This window comes from Petromyzon marinus, chromosome 77, assembly GCF_048934315.1.
Source record: "Petromyzon marinus isolate PM22_M1 ecotype Great Lakes invasive population chromosome 77, UKy_Petmar_22M1.pri1.0, whole genome shotgun sequence".
Classification (NCBI taxonomy): domain Eukaryota; kingdom Metazoa; phylum Chordata; class Hyperoartia; order Petromyzontiformes; family Petromyzontidae; genus Petromyzon; species Petromyzon marinus.
Window position 1 is genome coordinate 2,626,172 of NC_133743.1, and position 17,419 is coordinate 2,643,590.

General features: G+C 54.6%; 1 protein-coding gene across 4 annotated transcripts in view; it reads right to left on the reverse strand.

Moving 5' to 3' along the window:
• The window catches only part of LOC116958459 (protein PAT1 homolog 1), a 58,658-nt gene extending 47,079 nt beyond the window's left edge, over positions 1-11,579 (reverse strand). For 2 of the 4 annotated variants that reach the window (XM_032981067.2, XM_032981065.2), the window contains exons 1-3: positions 11,461-11,579; positions 7,454-7,574; positions 6,607-6,992 (exon numbers count right to left, since the gene is read on the reverse strand). In XM_032981067.2, the coding sequence (XP_032836958.2) occupies positions 6,607-6,992; positions 7,454-7,574; positions 11,461-11,487 (534 nt within the window). In that variant the 5' untranslated portion in view covers positions 11,488-11,579. Of the gene's footprint in view, positions 1-6,085; positions 6,190-6,606; positions 6,993-7,453; positions 7,575-11,460 lie in introns of those variants that run through there. The other 2 variants (XM_076056683.1, XM_076056684.1) reach the window with 2 other exon arrangements.
• Between the last annotated feature and the right edge of the window lie 5,840 nt (positions 11,580-17,419).

Consider the following 17,419-nt stretch of genomic DNA (forward strand, 5'->3'; position numbering starts at 1 on the left):
CACACGCATGCACACACACACACGGTGTGACACACGGTGTGACACACACGCATGCACACACACGCATGCACACACACGCATGCACACACACACAACAACAACAACAACCGCCATTCGCCACTAAGTGGCGGTGACGTCACCACGACGCTTGTGCCAGGCTATGTGCACCTTGAGGCCACGTGAAGTGTCGAACGCCCGCTGGCAGGAGGTCACGGGGCAAAACCAGGTGCCACGGGTCGACTGACTAAGATGACTGGCTGGTGCACCACCTGTGCCCCCTACTGTGCCAACCTGCTGTGCTTTAGCCACCCGGTGCTCCGCTCGCTGTTGTGAGCGTCGCTCCTCCGCCCTCCGTTGTTGTTGGAGGGCGACTGCCTCCAACTGCCCAGTAGCATCCTTCACGAGCCTCCTCCACAGAGGCCGATCTTGACACCGCTGGTACCAGTCATCGGCAAGTCCACTCAGCTCCACGTCCTCCTGTACCACATCACTCCATCTCTTCTCTAGCCCGTGCCGCGCCCGCTTAGCCCCCTCAATCCGGCCAAACAAAAGCTGTTTCGGCATGCGGTGGCTGGGCATGCGGGCTACATGACCCAGCCATCGCAGCCTTGCCTACCGGAGGAGCTCACCGATGGGACCCTGCCCAGATCTTTCAAGGATTTGTGAGCTCCTCACACAATCCAGTCTGGTTAAACCCAGGATGGATCGAAGGCAGGCCAGCCTAAATGTTTCTAACCGGCGAAGATGTTCCATTACGGGGGTCCACGTTTCGCAAGCGTAGAGAGGGGAGGGAATGACCGTGGCCGAGAAGACCTGAAGCTTAGTGCGGAGCGACAGACCAGGTAGCTTCCACACAGCGTTACGCAACTGATGAAAAGATATTGCCGCTCGACTGATTCGGAGTGAGACCTCTGCTGTTAAACTGGAGCCAGTCATAAGCACACTGCCCAGGTATGGGAAACTCTCCACTCTCTCCACAACTGCCCCATCACCGATTGGGAGTTGTGGGGGTGGAGTGTCCGATGGTACAAAATACCCAGGCAGGTGCTTAGTTTTGGTGGGGCTGATGGTAAGGCCCCACCTTTTAGTGGCACGCTCCAGTCTCAGCAGCAGTGTCTCCAACTCCTCCTCTGACTGAGCAGCTATTACCAAATCATCAGCATACGTAACGTGGTTGAGCAATAGGGAGCCATCCCTTGACCGCACCCGGGCATCGATTAGCCTCCCATTATATATGTACCATATGGAGATTCCCCCGGTACAGCTATTGAAGGCTTCACGAACTACGTGGTCAAAATAGATGTTAAATAATGTGGGAGCCAGAGGACATCCCTGTCGCACCCCAAGGTGTACAGGGAATGGCTCTGACTCCCGGCCACGTAGTTTTACCCGGGCCCGCTCACCATCATGAAGGTCCTTAATGATCGTGAGCAGAGGGTCAGGTACTCCAAAAGCACGAAGAACGACCCAGAGCCCAGGCCTACTGATGGTATCATAGGCCTTGACCAGGTCAATAAAGCAGAGATGTAGGTCTTGTTGGAATTCCCTACACCTCTGCTGTAGCAGACGGACAGAAAATATGGCATCTGTGCAGGACCGCCCTTTCCTGAAACCGCATTGGGGCTCCGCAAGCCTCTCCTCAGCGTGCCTGGCAAGGCGATGCTGAATAATCCTTGCCAGGACCTTTCCCGGCACACTGAGGAGTGAGATACCCCTGTAGTTGTTACAGTCTGTGCGGTCCCCCTTCTTAAAAAGGGGGACCACCAGGGCATCCTTCCAATCCTGCGGAACCCGTCCAGTGGTCCAGACTGTTGTTATGATGTCATATAGGGCAGTTTGTGCACAAACGCCACCCTCCCTCAGCATTTCGCTTGGGAGATCATCTCTGCCCGCTGCCTTTCCTGGTCTCAGACTCCGGATCGCCTTCAATACTTCCTCAGCAGATGGCACCTCAGCCAGCCACTCACAGGGGGTGACTTCATCCAATATTTGAGGCACCGCAGCCTCAGCAGGGTCATCCTCACTTTGTGCCACGATGTTTTCCTGGCTGAGGGATTTTCCCTCCCCCAGGACCTTACAGAAATGCTCAGCAAATCTGCGAACCTGTTCCTGGGGGTCGGAAATTGGATCACCGTTTTTTTCCCTAATGATGGTAATAGGTGTGGCGCTGCAGGTTACTTTTTTGATGGAGTTAAATAGAGATTTGTGATCACGGGCCACTGAGGCAGACTCCATCTCCTCAGCAACCCGCGACCACCACCCATCCTTGCAGCGCCTCACGGCTCTCCGAACCTCCGAGCGAAGGCTGCGGTAAGCCTCCTCATTCTCTGACGTGGGATTCTGTAGCCGATGACAGTGGGCCTGTCGCTTTTTCTCAACCATCGTGAACAACTCCTCTGTCATCCAGGGTGTCTGGGGAGGTCTGGACCGCGTACCCAAAGCAGCCATTGCAGCTGCATGAGTCACAGTCCTAAACCTCGCCCATTTACCCTCGACATCAGGAGGAGTCGGGGACGATACCAATCCCAGCCGCAAGCGATGATGAAATTCTCGCTTGCAACTTTCATCAGATAACTGAGACCAGGCCACTTTAGGTTGGAATGGGGTCCTGGGTGTACACCCACCACCGGAGTGGAAGAATGGCAGGCGCATCTTACAGATGACTAGTCGATGGTCAGAGGGCAGATCAGCTCCACGGTAGGTCCTGGTGTCAAGGACATGGGCTCGCATTCGCTGGTCCGTCACTATGTAGTCCAGCAGATGTTCTTGCTTGGACCCGGCATGCATCCATGATGTTGTGTGGATGCGCCGATGCCGGAACAGCGTGTTGGTAATTACAAGCCCATGGGCTGCACAAAAATCTAGCAGCCTCCTACCGTTGTTATTGAGCTGATCTGGCCCATGCCCTCCAATCACTCCAGACCAGGTGCCAGTATCATGACCAACTCGGGCATTGAAGTCACCCAACATGATGACTCTATCCCGAGGGGCCACTTTAGCCAGCACCTGTGACAGGAGGTCATAGAAGGCATCTGACTCATCGGCTTTGCCTGCATCCCTCCACGGATGTTCATCTTCGGTGGGGGCATAAGTAACCACGACCACCATTCCTCGCCTCCGGTTGATGGGAAGGCGAGCCCAAAGTAGCCTGGGGCTTACAGTGTGACACACACACGCACGCAGTGTGACACACACGCGAACACACACGCACAAAGATCGCCCGTATAAATATTTTACTTGAACCCATCTACGCGACTTTACCCAAAGACCAAAGAATATGAATTCCCCCGTTATAGCCTCAGCAGACTGTTGGGGCAAGTGGCGTCGGCGTGCAGCCACCTACGAAGGCCGGAACTGTACGGCACACACACACACACCAACAGCCATTCGCCACCAAGTGGCGGTGACGTCACCACGGCGCCTGTGCCAGGCTAGGTGCACGTTGAGGCCATGTGAAGTGTCCAACGCACGCTGGCAGGAGGTCACAGACCCAGCAGGTACCACGGGTCGACTGACTGAGATGACTGAGATGCGTGGCTGATGCACCACCTGTGCCCCCTACCGTGCCGACCTGCTGTGCTTTAGCCACCCGGTGCTCCGCTCGTTGTTGTGAGCATCGCTCCTCCGCTCTCCATTGTTGTTGCTGGGCGACTACCTCCAACTGCCCAGTAGCATCCTTCACAAGCCTCCTCCATAGAGGCCGATCTTGACACCGCTGGTACCGGTCATCGGCTAGTCCGCTCAGCTCCACGTCCTCCTGTACCACATCACTCCATCTCTTCTCTAGTCTGTGCCTCCTGTACCACGTCACTCCATCTCTTCTCTAGCCCCGTGCCTCCTGTGCCACATCACTCCATCTCTTCTCTAGCCACGTGCATCCTGTACCACGTCACTCCATCTCGTCTCTAGTCCGTGCCTCCTGTACCACGTCACTCCATCTCTTCTATAGCCCGTGCCTCCTGTGCCACATCGCTCCATCTCCTTTCTAGCCCGTGCCACCCACCCACTCACCCATCACTCCATCTCTTCTCTAGCCCCGTGCCTCCTGTACCACATCACTCCATCTCTTCTCTAGCCCGTGCCACTCACCCATCACTCCATCTCTACTCTAGCCCCGTGCCTCCTGTACCACATCACTCCATCTCTTCTCTAGCCCGTGCCACCCACTCACTCACCCATCACTCCATCTCTTCTCTAGCCCGTGCCTCCTGTGCCACATCACTCCATCTCTTCTCTAGCCCGTGCCGCGCCCGTTTAGACCCCTCTACGCGGCCAAACAGAAGCTGCTTGGGCGTGCGGTGGCTGGGCATGCGGACGACGTGACTCAGCCAACGCAGAACCACAGTGGAAACACACACACACACCCCACACACACACCACACACACACACCGCTCACCCAGTCATTACCACCAACCCACACACACACACACCACACACACACACACACCACACACACACACACACACCGCTCACCCAGTCATTACCACCAACCCACACACACACACACCACACACACACCACACACACACCCCCATACACTCACTGCTCACCCAGCCCTTACCACCAACCCACACACACACACCACACACACACACACCACGCACACACATACACTCACCGCTCACCCAGCCATTACCACCAACCCACACACACACACACACACCACACACACACACCCCCATACAATCACCGCTCACCCAGCCCTTACCACCAACCCACACACACACACACACCACACACACACCACACACACACCACACACACACCACACACACACACCCCCATACACTCACCGCTCACCCAGCCCTTACCACCAACCCACACACACACACACCACACACACACACACACACCGCTCACCCAGTCATTACCACCAACCCACACACACACACACCACACACACACCACACACACACACCACACACCCCCATACACTCACCGCTCACCCAGCCCTTACCACCAACACACACACCACACACACCCATACACCACACACATCCATACACTCACCGCTCACCCAGCCCTTACCACCAACACACACACACACACCACACACACACCACACACCCATACACACACCACACACCCATACACACACCACACACCCATACACACACCACACACACTCACCCAGCCATTACCACCAACCCACACACACCACACACACACACCACGCACATCCATACACTCACCGCTCACTCCAGCCCTTACCACCAACCCACACACACACACCACACACACACACACCACGCACACCCATACACTCACCGCTCACCCAGCCCTTACCACCAACACACACACACGCACACCCATACACTCACCGCTCACCCAGCCCTTACCACCAACCCACACACACACCACGCACACCCATACACTCACCGCTCACTCCAGCCCTTACCACCAACCCACACACACACACACCACACACACACACACACCACACACACCCATACACTCACCGCTCACCCAGCCCTTACCACCAACACACACACCACGCACACCCATACACCACACACACCCATACACTCACCGCTCACCCAGCCATTACCACCAACCCACACACACACACCACGCACACCCATACACTCACCGCTCACTCCAGCCCTTACCACCAACACACACACACACACACCACACACACACACCACGCACACCCATACACTCACCGCTCACCCAGCCCTTACCACCAACCCACACACACACACACACCACACACAAACACACACCACACACACCCATACACTCACCGCTCACTCCAGCCCTTACCACCAACCCACACACACACACCACACACACACACACCACACACTCACTGCTCACCCAGCCCTTACCACCAACCCACACACACACACCACGCACACCCATACACTCACCGCTCACTCACACACCACACACCACACTCACACACCACCACACTCACACACCACACACCACTCACACACCCCACGACACTCACACACACCACCACACTCACACACACACACCACCACACTCACACACACTCACACACACTACCTCACTCCACACACACACACTCCACACTCCCACACACCACACCACACCAACGCCCCTGCGGCCGCTCACCTCCGTGAGAGGCCTGCGAACCCCGGCCCGTATCACCGCCGGGTCCTCCATGTCGTCCTCCAGCACTCTCACACACACACACACACCACACTCTCTCACTCACACTCCACACACACTCACTCACCACTCTCTCACTACACACACCACACTCTCTCACTCACACACACACACCACACTCTCTCACTCACACTCCACACTCACTCTCTCACTCACACTCCACACTCACTCACTCCACACTCACACCACACCACACTCACTCCAAACCACACTCACACCACACTCACTCCACACTACACACACCACACTCACTCCACACTACACACACCACACTCACTCCACACTACACACACCACACTCTCCCACACCACACTCTCTCACACCACACTCTCACACCACACTCTCTCCACTCACTCACACTACACCACACTCCCTCACACCACACTCTCTCACACCACACTCTCTCCACTCACTCACACTACACCACACTCCCTCACACCACACACGCCCCTGCGGCCGCTCACCTCCGTGAGAGGCCTGCGAACCCCGGCACGTATCACCGCCGGGTCCTCCATGTCGTCCTCCAGCACCAGCTTGCTGATGCTGTCCTCGAAGTCGCTCTCCGCCAGAGAGTCGTCGGTCCGCTCCTCCGCCTCGCCGCCCTCGCCCTCATCCCCCGCGGACCCCACCCCCAGCGGGACCCCCCCGGCCGAGGAGCAGGGGGGCAACAGCAGCAGCAGGGAGCTCTCATGTGGCCAGGGGTCGTCGCAGGGATGGTGGTGGTGGTGGTGCGGGTGGTGGTTGTGGTGGTTGTGGTTGTTGTTGTTGTTGTGGTGGTGGTGCAGCGGGTGGTTGCACAGTGGGGGGAGAGAGAGCAACGGGGAGTCCTGGGAGGGTTCCCAGTCCTCGTCTGGGGAGCGGGGGGGGGGTGGGGGGAGGGGAGAGGGGAGTGAGTTACTGCTGCCACCAGCACCACCACCACCAGCACCACCACCACCAGCAGCACCACCACCAGCAGCACCACCACCACCAGCAGCACCACCACCACCAGCAGCACCACCACCACCAGCACCACCACCAGCAGCACCACCACCAGCGGCACCACCACCACCACCAGCAGCACCACCACCAGCAGTAGCACCACCACCAGCAGCACCACCACCAGCAGCACCACCACCAGCAGCACCACCACCACCAGCAGCAGCACCACCACCAGCAGCACCATCACCACCAGCACCACCACTACCAGCATCACCACCAGCATCACCACCACCACCATCAACATCACCACCATCAACATCACCACCAGCACCACCACCACCACCACAACCACCACCACCACAACCACCACCACCACCAGCACCAGCGTACCGGTGGCTCCGGCACCGAACGTGTCGTCGTTGTACTGGTCGATGTCTTCGTCATCATCGGCCATCGCCTGGAGGCTGCCCACCACCTCCCCCACCTCCTCCATCACGGGCGGCTCCATCACCTTCAAGGACAACAGACAAAGATCCCCCGTATAGCCTTAACAGAATGCTGGGGCAAGTGCTGTTCGCCACACACGCACACAGACAAAGATCCCCCGTATAGCCTTAACAGAATGCTGGGCCAAGTGCTGTTCACCACACGCACACAGACAAAGATCCTCCGTATAGCCTCTAGCAGAACGCTGGGGCAAGTGCTGTTCACCACACACGCACACAGACAAAGATCCCCCGTATAGCCTCTAGCAGAACGCTGGGGCAAGTGCTGTTCACCACACACGCACACAGGACAAAGATCCCCCGTATAGCCTCTAGCAGAACGCTGGGGCAAGTGCTGTTCACCACACACGCACACAGGACAAAGATCCCCCGTATAGCCTTAACAGAATGCTGGGGCAAGTGCTGTTCACCACACACGCACACAGACAAAGATCCCCCGTATAGCCTTAATGGAATGCTGGGGCAAGTGCTGTTCACCACACACGCACACAGACAAAGATCCCCCGTATAGCCTCTAGCAGAATGCTGGGGCAAGTGCTGTTCGTCACACACGCACACAGGACAAAGATCCCCCGTATAGCCTTAATGGAATGCTGGGGCAAGTGCTGTTCGCCACACACGCACACAGACAAAGATCCCCCGTATAGCCTCTAGCAGAACGCTGGGGCAAGTGCTGTTCACCACACGCACACAGACAAAGATCCCCCGTATAGCCTTAATGGAATGCTGGGGCAAGTGCTGTTCACCACACATGCACACAGACAAAGATCCCCCGTATAGCCTCTAGCAGAATGCTGGGGCAAGTGCTGTTCACCACACACGCACACAGACAAAGATCCCCCGTATAGACCACGGTGGTAATGATGCCCACAAGAACACGCGGATTAAACACACACACAGGGTAGACACTACTACCACCATCACCAGCAGTGTCAGTCCAGCAGTGGATAGATCACGGTGATGATGACCACCACACAAGAACACGCGGATTAAACACACACACAGGGTAGACACTACCACCACCACCAGCAGTGTCAGTCCAGCAGTGGATAGACCATGGTGGTGATGATGCACACACAAGAACACGCGGATTAAACACACACAGGGTAGAGACTACTACCACCATCACCAGTAGTGTCAGTCCAGCAGTGGATAGACCATGGTGATGATGTTCACCACACAAGAACACGCGGATTAAACACACAGGGTAGACACTACCACCATCACCCCAAGTAGTGTCAGTCCAGCAGTGGATAGACCACGGTGATGATGATCACCACACAAGAACACGCGGATTAAACACACACAGGGTAGACTACTACCACCACCACTAGTAGTGTCAGTCCAGCAGTGGATAGACCACGGTGGTGATGATCACCACACAAGAACACGCGGATTAAACACACACACAGGGTAGACACTACCACCACCATCACCAGCAGTGTCAGTCCAGCAGTGGATAGACCATGGTGATGATGATGATGATCACCACACAAGAACACGCGGATTAAACACACACACAGGGTGGAGACACTACCACCACCACCACTAGTAGTGTCAGTCCAGCAGTGGATAGATCACGGTGATCACCACACAAGAACACGCGGATTAAACACACACACAGGGTGGAGATACTACTACCACCACCATCACTAGTAGTGTCAGTCCAGCAGTGGATAGATCACGGTGATGATGATCACCACACAAGAACACACACACAGGGTGGAGACACTACTACCACCACCACCATCACTAGTAGTGTCAGTCCAGCAGTGGATAGACCACGGTGATGATCACACAAGAGCACGCAGATTAAACACACCCACAGGGTAGAGACACTACCACCAGTAGTGTCAGTCCAGCAGTGGATAGACCACGGTGGTGATGATGCCCACACAAGAACACGCGGATTAAACACACACACACAGGGTAGACACTACTACCACCACTATCACCAGCAGTGTCAGTCCAGCAGTGGATAGATCACGGTAGTGATGATCACCACACAAGAACACGCGGATTAAACACACACACACAGGGTAGAGACACTACCACCACCATCACTAGTAGTGTCAGTCCAGCAGTGGATAGACCATGTTGATGATCACCACACAAGAACACGCGGATTAAACACACACACAGGGTAGAGACACTACCACTACCACCCCAAGTAGTGTCAGTCCAGCAGTGGATAGACCACGGTGGTGATGATGACCACACAAGAACACGCGGATTAAACACACACGCACAGGGTAGAGACACTACCACCACCACCAGCAGTGTCAGTCCAGCAGTGGATAGACCACGGTGATGATGATGCACACACAAGAACACGCGGATTAAACACACACACAGGGTAGAGACACTACTACCACCACCACCAGTAGTGTCAGTCTAGCAGTGGATAGACCATGGTGGTGATGATCACCACACAAGAACACGCGGATTAAACACACACAGGGTAGACACTACCACCACCACCATCACCAGTAGTGTCAGTCCAGCAGTGGATAGACCACGGTGATGATCACCACACAAGAGCACGCGGATTAAACACACACAGACAGGGTAGACACTACTACCATCACCACCAGTAGTGTCAGTCAAGCAGTGGATAGATCACGGTGATGATCACCACACAAGAACACGCGGATTAAACACACACACACAGGGTAGAGACACTACCACCACCACCCCAAGTTGTGTCAGTCCAGCAGTGGATAGATCACGGTGATGATGATGCACACACAAGAACACGCGGATTAAACACACAGGATAGAGACACTACTACCACCACCATCACCAGTAGTGTCAGTCCAGCAGTGGATAGACCACGGTGGTGATGATCACCACACAAGAACACGCGAATTAAACACACACATACAGGGTAGAGACACTACCACCACCACCCCAAGTAGTGCCAGTCCAGCAGTGGATAGACCACGGTGGTGATGATGCCCACACAAGAACACGCGGATTAAACACACACACACAGGGTAGAGACACTACCACCACCACCACTAGTAGTGTCAGTCCAGCAGTGGATAGAGCTTGGTGGTGATGCCCACACAAGAACACGCGGATTAAACACACACACAGGGTAGAGACACCACCATCACCACCCCAAGTAGTGCCAGTCCAGCAGTGGATAGACCATGGTGATGATGATCACCACACAAGAACACGCGGATTAAACACACACACAGGGTAGAGACACTACCACCACCATCACTAGTAGTGTCAGTCCAGCAGTGGATAGACCACGGTGATGATGATCACCACACAAGAACACGCGGATTAAACACACACACACAGGGTAGAGACACTACCACCACCATCACCAGCAGTGCCAGTCCAGCAGTGGATAGACCACGGTGATGATCACACAAGAGCACGCGGATTAAACACACACAGGGTAGAGACATTACCACCAGTAGTGTCAGTCCAGCAGTGGATAGACCACGGTGGTGATGATGCCCACACAAGAACACGCGGGTTAAACACACACACACATGATAGAGACACTACTACCACCACCACCAGTAGTGTCAGTCCAGCAGTGGATAGACCACGGTGGTGATGATCACCACACAAGAACACGCGGGTTAAACACACACACACATAGGGTAGAGACACTACCACCACCACCAGCAGTGTCAGTCCAGCAGTGGATAGAGCTTGGCCGGGCGAGTTGCAGTGTCGCGGCCTAGCGTGCCCAAGTCCCACCACTAACACCACCAGCAGCGAAGGCCTCAGGCTTGGCGCTGCTGCAACAACCTCCTCGCCCTCGCGCCGCCTGCGCCAACAAAACAAACCACCGCTGGCGGCCACGCGCGGGGAGAGAGAGAGAGACAAAGACGGCCGTGACGACGGTGAGGGAAGGAGACTCACGGGACGCTCCCGACCGAGCGCTAACATCGCCGCTTGTCGAGCCGCCTCCTTCCTCCTAACTAGGCGAGCCCCGCCATTTTAAAGTGAGGGGAGGGGGGGGGGACTTGCGTGGTGACGTCACCGCGTAAGCTGGCCCATCCCTCACGCGCACCCTGCGTGGTGACGTCACCGCGTAAGCTCACCCGCCCTCGCACGCGCACGCTGCGTGGTGACGTCACGCTAACATCGCCGCTTGTCGAGCCGCCTCCTTCCTCCTAACTAGGCGAGCCCCGCCATTTTAAAGTGAGGGGAGGGGGGGGACGGGGACTTGCGTGGTGACGTCACCGCGTAAGCTGGCCCATCCTTCACGCACACCCTGCGTGGTGACGTCACCGCGTAAGCTCACCCGCCCTCACACGCGCACGCTGCGTGGTGACGTCACACTAACATCGCCGCTTGTCGAGCCGCCTCCTTCCTCCTAACTAGGCGAGCCCCGCCATTTTAAAGTGAGGGGAGGGGGGGGACGGGGACTTGCGTGGTGACGTCACCGCGTAAGCTGGCCCATCCTTCACGCACACCCTGCGTGGTGACGTCACCGCGTAAGCTCACCCGCCCTTACACGCGCACGCTGCGTGGTGACGTCACACTGACATCGCCGCTGTCGAGCCGACTCCCTCCTCCCTCGGCGAGCCCGCCATTTTAAAGTGGGGGGGGTGAGGGGGGGGACTTGCGTTGTGACGTCACCACGTAGGCTCCACCCACCGTGCGCGGTGACGTCACCTTGTAAACTCACTTTCGCACCACGCTGCGCGGCGACGTCACCACGCTGCGTGGTGACGTCACCGCGCGAGCAGTTGCTCAGCCTCTCCACAACTGCCTACTTGCTCCAAAATCTCGGCAATCCCCGCCAATAGAACGGAAACTTTCCCCTCCATCAAACTTTGATTTTAAGCTTTCGTGAATGCAGTGATGTACTCTTTGGTTCTTTCGGTAAAGTAACGTGGAAAGAAAATCAATTAAATAATAAAATACTTTCGTGTTAAATTAACAATACAATACTTTCTTATTCATTTATTTTCTTTCCACGTGACACTTGGGGCCGTCCGTGAATGACGTCACGCACCTAGGGGTGGGGGGGAAGCAGAGCTTTGTGACGTCATATTTGAGGAGGGCTCTGACTTTTTCGTGACGCCTGTGACGAAGCGGGGGGTGGGGGTCAAAAACTGTCAAAAATCGCGTGACGTCATTTGTGGACGACCCCCAAATGTGTCGTAACCCTCCACCACCCGACACGGCCAAACAGTAAAAAAGTGTCACGTTTACAAAAGAAGACGAAAATGTTTTTTTATTTTAAGCTTTCGTTACTGCAGGGATTAATATTCTTGGTTCTTTCGGTAAAGTCACCACCATGTAGAAGGGAAACAATAAAATAATAAAAATATAAAACAATACAATTATTGTAAAACAATAAAATTATTATTCTTGGTTCTTTGGGTAAAGTCACCACGTAGAGGGGAACAATAAAATAATAAAAATATAAAACAATAAAATTATTGTAAAACAATAAAATTATTATTCTTGGTTCTTTGGGTAAAGTCACCACGTAGAGGGGAACAATAAAATAATAAAAATATAAAACAATACAATTATTGTAAAACAATAAAATTATTATTCTTGGTTCTTTGGGTAAAGTCACCACCACGTAGAAGGGAAACAATAAAATAATAAAATATATATAAAACAATAAAATTATTGTAAAACAATACAATTATTATTCTTGGTTCTTTGGGTAAAGTCACCACGTGGAAGGGAAACAATAAAATAATAAAATATAAAACAATAAAATTATTATTCTTGGTTCTTTGGGTAAAGTCACCACCACGTAGAAGGGAAACAATAAAATAATAAAATATATATAAAACAATAAAATTATTGTAAAACAATACAATTATTATTCTTGGTTCTTTGGGTAAAGTCACCACGTGGAAGGGAAACAATAAAATAATTAAAATATAAAACAAAAAAATTCTCACGACGTTTCGACTGCAACACAGAGCAGCAATCATCATCAGGTGTGAAAACCACAGCAAGAAAATTTGAAAAATAATAGTTGACTAGTTTAACACGTTAGGCTTTCGCGACCAATATTATTCATAATAAAGGTTTTTGGGTTAGATCGCGTTTACTTATAAATGTGTCGTAACCCTCCACCACCCGACACGGCCAATCAGCAAAAAAGTGTCACGTTGACAAAAGACAAATAGTTCACTACTTTAGCCCACGGGTGTGTTGAAGAGTGAAACTGTATAGCAGAGATGTAGGTCTTGTTGGAATTCCCTACACCTCTGCTGTAGCAGACGGACATAAAATATGGCATCTGTGCAGGGCCGCCCTTTCCTGAAACCTCATTGGGGCTCCGCAAGCCTCTCCTCAGCGTGCCTGGCAAGGCGATGTTGAATAATCCTTGCCAGGACCTTTCCCGTCACACTGAGGAGTGAGATGCCCCTGTAGTTGTTACAGTCTGTGCGGTCCCCCTTCTTAAAGAGGGGGACCACCAGGGCATCCTTCCAATCCTGCGGAACCCGTCCAGTGGTCCAGACTGTTGTCATGATGTCATGTAGGGCAGTCTGTGCACAAACGCCACCCTCCCTCAGCATTTCGCTTGGGAGATCATCTCTGCCCGCTGCCTTTCCTGGTCGCAGGCTCCGGATCGCCCTCAGTACTTCCTCAACAGATGGCACCTCAGCCAGCCACTCAGAGGGGGTGACTTCTTCCAATATTTGAGGCACCGCAGCCTCAGCAGGGTCATCCCCACTTTGTCCTGCTGTTCCGTCACTACGTAGTCCAGCAGATGTTCTTGCTTGGACCCGGCATGCATCCATGATGTTGTGTGGATGCGCCGATGCCGGAACAGCGTGTTGGTAATTACAAGCCCATGGGCTGCACAAAAATCTAGCAGCCTCCTACCGTTGTTATTGAGCTGATCTGGCCCATGCCCTCCAATCACTCCAGACCAGGTGCCAGCATCATGACCAACTCTGGCATTGAAGTCACCCAACAAGATGACTCTATCCCGAGGGGGCAATTTAGCCAGCACCTGTGACAGGAGGTCATAGAAGGCATCCAACTCCAGGCCTTGCCTGCATCCCTCCACGGATGTTCGTCTTCGGTGGCGGTATAAGTAACCACGACCACCATTCCTCGCCTCCGGTTGATGGGAAGGCGAGCCCAAAGTAGCCTGGGGCTTACAGCTTCCCACACCTCACCGCCACGCTCCCACGCCCCCTTCATTATTTTGTTCAAAAGAAGAGCCACTCCCTGTTGTTGGGCAGTCTCCTGCCCCGAGTAGAGGGACTGTCCACCACTCACGGTGGCAGGAGCCAGTGCCGGTCCACCGGACCTCCTGAATGCCGCAGAGATCCGGGTGGTACCGGTCCAGCTCCCGACACACGTAGTGGTTTTTATCGTTGTTTCTGGAGGAGCCCCTAGGGTAAGGATTCAGTCTCCTGGCTCCGCCAAATGGGGTTTGGCCAGGAGACGTTATAGACGCCTGTCCCCCCGGGGCCTCCGGCACAAGCTTATTAGTTATATACTTAATTCCTGGTTTAGTGGTAATTAATTGAAGGTGGAGGGGTTACCAGCCCCTCGCACCCGTCCAGAGCCCCCGTTTGGCCGCTGTGGTGGTCACAAACGCCATGAGGGGAATGGTCAATCTACATTGGCCCTCCTCTCACGGCACTGCCCACCACAGCACTGCCCACCACAGCGTTACCGTCTGGCGCTAACGAGGAGGTCGGGGGTTGTTTTTGCCGGACTCACACACACACACTCACCTACCCACACACCCACTCACACCCACTCACACACACACACCCACACACACACCTACCCACTCACCTACCCACACACCCACCCACACACCCACCCACCCACACACCCACCCACCTACCCACACACCCACTCACCCACACACACACTCACACACACCCACACACACACCCACACAACCACTCAACTACCCAGACACCCACTCACTCACTCACCCACTCAATCAATCACTGATTCAATCACTCACTCAATCACTCACTCACCCACCCACTCACCTACCCACCCACCCACTCACCCACCCACACACCTACCCACACACCCACTCACTCACACATCCACTCACTCACTCATTCACCCACTCACTCACCCACCCACCCGTTAACTCACTCACCCACTCAATCAATCACTGATTCAATCACTCACTCACCCACCCACTCACCTACTCACCCACCCATTCACATATCCACCCACCCACCCACTCACCTATCCACCCACCCACCCACTCACCTATCCACCCACCCACCCACTCACCTATCCACCCACCCACCCACTCACCTATCCACCCACCCACCCACCCACTCACCCACCCACTCACCCACCCACGTCAGTAACCACCCATACACCTCACATCATCCTGCACATAACACCACAGGCGACGTTTCGTTTTATAACCCTTCAGCAGGAGCAGCAGCAGCAGCACGCTTTGTCAAGACACATCCAGAGACGAGAGAGCGATCTCTACAACCTCGGCCGAACATTTTATTGATCGCAACCAGCCTCCTATATCCCCCTGCGCAGATTTGGCACTGATATGAGTCATGTAAACACACCCGTCACTATGTATAAGCTCACAGTATATATAATCATCATCTGTCGTGTCGCGCGCGTGTGCGTGCGTGCGTACAATCCCATTCTATATATAATCTTTAGACTCTCATCGCGATATGTTACAGCCCCACCATCATCATCACCATCAAACAATGACAACGATACCCCGTGTAGCCTCTAACAGGGCTGTAGGGGCAAGTGCTGTCAGTAGCAGCACCTACACACACAGACAAAGCTCCCCCGTGTAGCCTCTAACAGGGCTGTAGGGGCAAGTGCTGTCAGTAGCAGCAGCAGTGCCCTATAGACACATAGACAAAGGTGCCCCGTGTAGCCTCTAACAGGGCTGTAGGGGCAAGTGCTGTCAGTAGGAGCACCTACACACACAGACAAAACTCCCCCGTGTAGCCTCTAACAGGGCTGTAGGGGCAAGTGCTGTCAGTAGCAGCAGCAGTGCCTATAGACACACAGACAAAGGTGCCCCGTGTAGCCTCTAACAGGGCTGTAGGGGCAAGTGCTGTCAGTAGCAGCAGCGTCTATGAAGGCTACCGGCCACTGTGACACACACACAGACACACATAGAGATGGGCGCTGTGGCCAGCAGCATCACCACGCCCGGCCGCCTTTGTCTCCCCCTGTGGCGATGTTCACGACAGGTCGCGCAACGGTATTCATTTGAGGCCGAGTCCACCTAGGTGAGGCCCAGGACGGGTTTGTTCAGATAATCGCTGTCACGACTGGCGGTGGTGGTGGTGGCCGATCCCCCACACATCAACATCACGAACATCATCACCAACATCACAAACATCAACAACAACCGCCATTCGCCACTAAGTGGCGGTGACGTCACCACGACGCTTGTGCCAGGCTATGTGCACGCTGAGGCCACGTGAAGTGTCGAACGCCCGCTGGCAGGAGGTCACGGGGCAGACCCAGGTGCCACGGGTCGACTGACTGAGATGACTGGCTGATGCACCACCTGTGCCCCCTACTGTGCCAACCTGCTGTGCTTTAGCTGCCCGGCGCTCCGCTCGTTGTTGTGAGCGTCGCTCCTCCGCCCTCCGTTGTTGTTGGAGGGCGACTGCCTCCAACTGCCCAGTAGCAGCGTCCTTCACGAGCCTCCTCCACAGAGGCCGATCTTGACACCGCTGGTACCGGTCATCGGCAAGTCCACTTAGCTCCACGTCCTCCTGCACCACATCACTCCATCTCTTCTCTAGCCCGTGCCGCGCCCGCTTAGCCCTCTCAATCCGGCCAAACAAAAGCTGTTTCGGCATGCGGTGGCTGGGCATGCGGGCTACATGACCCAGCCATCGCAGCCTTGCCC